Genomic DNA, 7,095 nt, shown 5'->3' on the forward strand with positions numbered 1-7,095 from the left:
CAGGGAAATCTTATGATTTAGCTATCTTCTAGGTGCACAAAAAGTGGTCTGATGATTGTGACTAGCTATCAGGACATCAGAAGAAAAAAGATCAGGAATACTAAGTAAAAACTCCCTCCTTCCCCCAACTCTAAATGAAAATTTAGCACCAAGGGGCTCCCAAGTAAAGATACAAAAACTAGTAGGTGACAAGATGTCATCACTGCTTTGGTATGTTTTGGATAGTAACTTTATGGTTAAGAAGAGTTCCAAGGCAAAATTCTAAAGAATGCCCAGCTTTTTATTAGCAATGATTCACTCAAATAAACAGTTAAATCTTCCAGTGGGCTATTCACATTTCAAACAGTAAATGTAATTTATGTTAAGAATTATAATCTGTGCTGAATTTTAATACTTACCAATTTTTGAGATGAATTATTTTCATTGAGAAACTCAAAGGCTAATAATACCAACATTCGCTAGTCATTACCTGATTTTACACAAAACTCTATGCTAATTACCAAAAATAAGCAGTATCCATAAACTTAAGTCATTTTTAACCAAAGCTTTGAAGCTTATCCTCCAGAAACTAAATCACCCTTCATTTACCACATTACATACACAACTATCTTATTCTCACTTTTTATCTTCCCCTGAAGACTTTTACAATGAACAGTAAGAGATAACTAATACCATTTATTAGCAAATTCCTTTCAAGAACCTTTAATTTACTGACACAAACACAAAAATCAGAATCTTATCAGTTTTAAGTATTAACTGAGACTAGTCACCCAGTAAAAAAATCTTACAAGAGGAAAAAGGACAACCATGCATAGTTTTTTAAAAAATGTTTATTTTTTTCAAAGAAAAACGGCAACAGCCAATTGGAAACCTACTTATTCTTCAACTCCAATTTTGTTTTCTTTAAATTTAGAAGTGACTTACTGATTTACTATTTTAAACAAACCCCCCCTTTCCCCTTTAAATGTTTACCATCTACTCGTGCTGAATCCTTCCAAGGAGATTGCTCCAGCGTATATCTCCAGGTCCTCGCTTTGCTCCTTTTACCAAAAATGCAAAACACAATTCCATCGTGCATCTTAAGGGCTCCAATCGTCAAAAATAGGAAAAAAAAAATCTTTGGAATAGCCAATTAAGTTGAATAAAAAAAAAAAAAAAATCCACACGTATGCGGTTTGGTTGGGGCAGGAATCCACTCCTATGTTCCTGGTAATCTGATCCCGCTCCATGAATCCTTGTAATTCATCCTCCCTATCCTATCCACATTATGATTTGAATCCAATGATCCAGCTCCAAGGATTGGGATCCAGTGAGCCCTCTCCAATCCAAACCTTTATAACCAGCAAAACCAAAAAAGAGGAGGCAAAATGTTAGATACTGTAATCAAAAAAGGTTTCTGGGGAATGATGAGTTATGTCTGTCATCAGTTTAACAGATGTACATCAATAACTATCAAATTCCCCAAAACAAGTTTCTGAATGGTGTTCTGATAAATTTTAGAAACTTAATCATCATAGAGACTAATTGGAAGAAGCATTTTATATTTACAGTTCAACTGATAATGCCAACACTTGTTACTGTACAGCGTATTACAGGTTTTGTGGTTGCAAAAAGTTAAGTAGTTGAAAAGTTTACTGGTACTGCTACCCCCCTAAGTCTAAACTAAATCTAACGCTCCCATTTGTAATTTAATTTGTAAATTAAAAGTATTTTAAACATGAGTCAATTACAAATACTAGTTTAAAGGGGAAGGTGAGACTTAAAATTATTCCCAACTAGATTATCTACACCAATATGCTGGAATTCTATATTTTGCTTTCATTTTGTCTTTAAAAAATGAAGTAGCAACGCTATATCAGTCACACAGAGGACATGCAGATTTAGCAGTATTGATATTATACTCTATCTGGTTGGAATTAAAGACACCCTGTACCCACATGTACACCAACAGCAGGTCACACATTAACAGTTGTAACTAAGCATTATGACAAATTAGCCAGTTCTTCCCACATTAGTCCCTATTAAAACAAAAAAGGGAAGGGAGCAAAATAGTTACAAAATGGGCAATGTAATTTTGCCACAATTGCCAAGGTTTAAAGAGCAAAGCAATTGTAGCTAAAGGTAACTGCATAAGATGCTTACAAGTGTTTTATGGTAGATGTATACATAATCAATTTAAACCCTTGCCTTTTAGTATAAGGTCAATACTGCCAATTTCATCTGTGACAATAGCACTTGGAGTCATACCATTGCCTCCATTATTGATCTGATCCTCCTCAATCCTCCTTTTGACAATCCTAAAATGATTGAAATGTGCTCCACAATCCTTAATCCAAAGCATTCTTAATCCATCTCTTCAGATATGTCTACAGAAAGACACATGAAAAGCAAGATAAACATAAGAACTTCCCCAGGTAAGATAACCACAAACACCCCCAACATCCCAGTTCACACAAACCAGAGCAGAATAGACATTTACACAATATCACAGTCTGAAGAGCATGGAGAGTTAACTAAATTTAAACAATCCTGGCTATGACATCACTTAAAATACAATTTATCGACATGAGGGGAATGTAGATGTTAGGAGCAAGGGGTATTACACAAGAATGCAATTCAACACTTTAGCCCATTCTGAACAAAACAGTTGGAATTAAAAAATGAAAAGATTGTACTGAATAAAGGAAAACTGTATACAACATGGGTTCTACAAAAAAGTGTCACCAATCATCTTATGTACGAGAGCGAGATCTGCTATGACGGGGAGAATAGCGTGGTGATCCTCTGCTTCTCCTTGGGGAATAACTTCGACTCCTGCTGTTGCTTCTGCTACGGCTTCTGCTACGACTACGGCTTCGAGATCGAGATCTTCCATAACTTGGACTTCTGGGCCCATCAACTTTAACCCGGATGTAGGCAGTTTCTCCCTATTGAATAGACAGAACTTTCGATTGAAAGATCTAAGCTTTCACCTGTCTTCAGGCATGCTGAATGAATACAACGTATTTAAACCAGAGGCACTTTACTGGGTTTACTTGGACACCCTTGCCCGAATCTTACCTTCAAATTCCACAGTTAAGACCACTGTATCCAATTCTGGCCAATAAAAAGAATAAGTGTATAACCTACCTCATGAGATCTAAACTTAGTGTTATCCAGTTTTCGAACTGCATAGGTCATATCTTCTTTCCGTACAAACTCCACGACACCAGTGCCATCTCGGTAAACATCAGCATAACATACATCACCTGCTTCACGCATGTGATCCTTTAAATCCTGCCAGCTTCCACTTGGAGGCAGTCCTGAAAAAGATTTTTTTCAACAATTATTCTAGTATTTCACATTAAAGTTAAAATTTACATTAGAACCAAGACTACTTTAAAATTAATGATTAGTTTTAACATCCTAGGTTAAAGATTCAAAATTCTAGAATTAAAAGCCGCAAATTATTTGGAAAGTAACTTTCTTCATATTCTAGGCATTGCAATCTAATTCGCCAAATCTCAAATACAGTAATTCCTGGTTACTGAATTCATCCATGCGACTAAAATAATTTAAGACCTAGCATGAAAACTAGCATTTGTCAAACTGGTCATGCAAGTAAAGTTTAAAGTGTGGTATCTGTCCAAAAGTGACATCAACCCGCACGAACGGTCAACTCACCAGAGACAACCACTCTGTTTTCAGAACGCCTGGATGGGGGGCCATAGCGGCCCCGGGGAGCCCCGCCACCTCCACCCCCGCCGCCGCCTCGGCCTGTACCACGGCCGCTTCGAGGAAACTCCACCCGCAGACGATATCCATCGTAATCATAGCCGTCGCGACCGTACACCGCGTCTTCCGCATCCCTGCGTGATTACAGAAAGCCGAAGGGTAAGAAAAAGGACCGGGAGGGGTGGCTAACTCCGTCGGGGAGCTCACAGAGCCCCGCACATGCGCACCGGGGGTGGAAGAGCCCACATGCGCTGCATAATAGCAACGGCCCCTCCCCCACCCAGAAGTACACCAGGCTCCCGACCACTACAGCAGCCCTCAGCGCCTCAGTTTCCCGCTCCGAGCCCGCGAGCCGGCTCTGGAGACGCCCGGGGGACCCAGTCACCAGAGAAACCTCACCGCCTCGGCTCCTCGCTTCACTCGTGCACGGGCGATTCGTCTTGCTCCCAACCTCAGAGCCCACGTCCCCATTCTCTCTAAGGCCTTGGAGCATTCCCCAACTACTCCAACCTATATCCTCAAGGCCGCAAGTCCCTGGCCGCCTCACCGCGGGTCCTCGAACTCAACGAAGGCGAAGGGCGGTCCTCCGCGGCGATTCTTCAGGTCGATGTCGCGGATAGCACCGTATTTGTAGAACACGTCCTCAATGTCCTTGGTTCGGATGTCTGGAGGTAAGTTCCCTACGTAGATGCGGCAGTCGTTGTTCCCTGCCGGGCCACGAATCACACCACCTCCCGACATGGCGGCGACGAAAAGCGCGGACTCGAGAACAGGCCTTCCCACCAAGCCTAGCGAACGGCAGAGCGAGCCCGCCGCGACACCACGTCTCCCGCGGCCCCTCCAAAATGGCGCCTTTATCAGCTCGGCGCACGGATATGGGGGGGAGGGAGGAAGAGAAGCGGGAGGAAGCAGCTATTCGATCTCACTGCGCACGCGCAAGAGCGTAACGGGTGTGCTGCGAAAGGGACGCTGGCACACGCGCGACGTCACCCTCCGCGCGAAGGGAAAAAAGTTCCCGCGTTCCCGTTGTGCCGAGAGCTTTGCAAAGGGACTGACCAGCCATGTGGTAAAGATTTAGGGCAGAGCACTTGTAAAAGAGGGTTATTAATCTTGTCGAGTCCTAAAGAATAATCAATTTTCCCAGGAATAAGTCTCTTAAAGCAAAGGCGCTTTGGAAGGATTTTATGAAACCTAGCCTATAGCTTTATCCCACCATGCTCTGCGGTGTTAACGGCCTTGGGCGGGAAAGACGCCCCCGGGGGCGGAGTCAAAGGGGGAGGGACCGGGCGGTTGCTCCGGAAACGGGGGCGTCTTAGGAGACTGCGCCCAGTTCGGGACTCGGCGTTGTCTGTGATTCTGTGCGGAGGCAAGCCATCATTTTGTGTTTCCGCCCCGTCTCCTGTGAACCTGTGCGCTGCCTAGAGGACTGTGTAATATAGGGGAACCGAGCTTAGATTCCTCAGATTCTACATCAAGTACCGTTCTACCTTCGGTTCAGCACAGAGCTTTGTATATATTTAATAACTACATTCAACATTGCTTGTGTTAGTGGCGGCGAATCCTGCTCTGACCAATCGGTGGTGGTACCACCTGGGACCCAGATCTCTGTTTCTTTTTTTCACCGCCTATTACTAGGCCCAACGCATCGGAAAGGTGCATTGAAGGTTGCAGAATGAATTGTGCCTGTTACTTCTCCATCCCTTTTCAAAGAACGAGAAAAAACACGCGCGCCTGCCTGTGTGTATGCAGAATCTTGAAGTTCCTTCCTTTTTTGAACTCATTAGCAGGCCTCTCAAGTAATATGAATGAGCCCAATGAACTTGTGAGAACTACTGTGGCCGCTGAAGACCACAGTTGCTGCTCTGGACTGATCTGCTAGTGTACTGGTCTAGGGAGATTAGGACTTCCTACATTTTTTCCTATAGAGACATCTATCTGAAATCTGGATTTTTATGTGAAATGCTGGGACCTTAAATTATTAGTGATGAATTCAAGTTAAAACAACAAATCTGCAGTCAATAAATATGCTAAAACAGATCTGCATCCTAAGTGTAAGGATGATTTTCTTCAGTTGATGTATTTATTTGTAACAGTCCGTCTCCTCAGGGATGTAAGGCAGTTTATAAAGATACTATAAAACATTATTAAAACTAGGTGGAGAAATCTAGGTGCCTTTGAAATTAAAAAAAAAAAGATTGTTTAGAAGTCATGTTTTTAGTTCTGTAAGTTGATTGAATATATTTTAGTAAATGTTTCTCAGTAATTCCAAAATACAAATTTAATTTGCTCTTCAGCAGATCCATGGAGGATCTTTGGTAGTCCTTAAAAATTTCTGTGATAGTTGACAAAATTTTGTGTATGTGTGTGTGTACTTTTTTGTCTGTCCTTTAAATCATCCTTCATTGACATATTTTATCTATTGCCTTTTTATTTTTTAAATACTTATCTATTTTTAGTTGGTTGATGATTGGTTTATAATATTGGTTTGATTTCTGTCATACATCAACATGAATTAACCATAGGTGTATACTTGTCTCCTCCCTCTTGAATCTCCCTTCTACCCAGTCCCACCCCTCTAGGTTATTACAGAGTCCTGGTTTGAGTTCCCTGGGTCTTATAGTAAATTCCCATTGGCTCTCAATTTACATATGTTAGTATATATTCATCCATGCTACTGTCTCCATTTATTTCACCCTCTCCCTCATCTCCTCACCCTTGTCCATAAGTTTGTTCTCTATGTCTGCGTCTCCATAGCTGCTCTGCAAACAGATTTATCAGTACCGTCCTTTTAGATTCCATATATATGTGTTAATATACAATATTTGTTTTTCTCTTTCTTAGTTACTTAACTCTGTATAATAGGTTCTAGGTTCATCCACCTCATTAAAACTGACTCAAATGCCTTCACTGACATATTTTTAAACTGGGCTTGTAATTTAGAAAGAGAAGACCCTGGGAATTCCCTGGCAGTCCAGTGGTTAGGACTCCAGCTTCCACTGCAGGGGGCACTGGATTCATCCCTGATTGGGAAATTAAGATCCCAAATGCCAAGGCGTGACCAAGAAAGAGAGCGAGAAGACCCTGATAATTTTTAAAATGAGAAGCTGACCAAAAGGGACACTGTTTGAACAGATGTACTCAATAGTTATTTACTGAACACAGTTTCTTTCTAACTTTATCCATCCATTTATGATTATACAGGTTGATTTTCTGTTGATTAATGTTAAATCAGTAATAACTGCAGTGATTTAAACATAGGTGCTTTTAATTTCAGGTATTTTAATTCCAGAAAATAAGAAAGCCACAAATTTAATTTGATTTGTTTTCGTCCAGTTTGGTGGCTCAGATGGTAAAGCATCTGCCCGCAACGCAGGAGACCCG

At 41.3% G+C, this 7,095-nt stretch overlaps 1 protein-coding gene across 2 annotated transcripts; it reads right to left on the reverse strand.

Moving 5' to 3' along the window:
• Window positions 1-263: 263 nt before the first annotated feature.
• On the reverse strand, window positions 264-4,598 carry SRSF1 (serine and arginine rich splicing factor 1). Of its 2 annotated transcripts, XR_003506647.1 has the most exons (5): window positions 4,262-4,598; window positions 3,664-3,848; window positions 3,130-3,302; window positions 2,248-2,927; window positions 264-1,331 (listed from the first exon to the last, which is right to left on the reverse strand). XR_003506647.1 is itself a non-coding variant. In XM_027516577.1 (4 exons), the coding sequence occupies exons 1-4, from the start codon at window positions 4,453-4,455 to the stop codon at window positions 2,733-2,735; spliced, it is 747 nt and encodes a 248-aa protein (XP_027372378.1). In that variant the 5' UTR covers window positions 4,456-4,598; the 3' UTR covers window positions 663-2,732. The 2 variants fall into 2 exon arrangements, 1 of the variants encoding a protein (XP_027372378.1); XM_027516577.1 differs by having other exon boundaries at window positions 663-2,927.
• Window positions 4,599-7,095: the final 2,497 nt, after the last annotated feature.

Source organism: Bos indicus x Bos taurus, chromosome 19 (genome assembly GCF_003369695.1).
Source record: "Bos indicus x Bos taurus breed Angus x Brahman F1 hybrid chromosome 19, Bos_hybrid_MaternalHap_v2.0, whole genome shotgun sequence".
In the NCBI taxonomy this organism is placed as follows: Eukaryota; Metazoa; Chordata; class Mammalia; order Artiodactyla; family Bovidae; genus Bos; species Bos indicus x Bos taurus.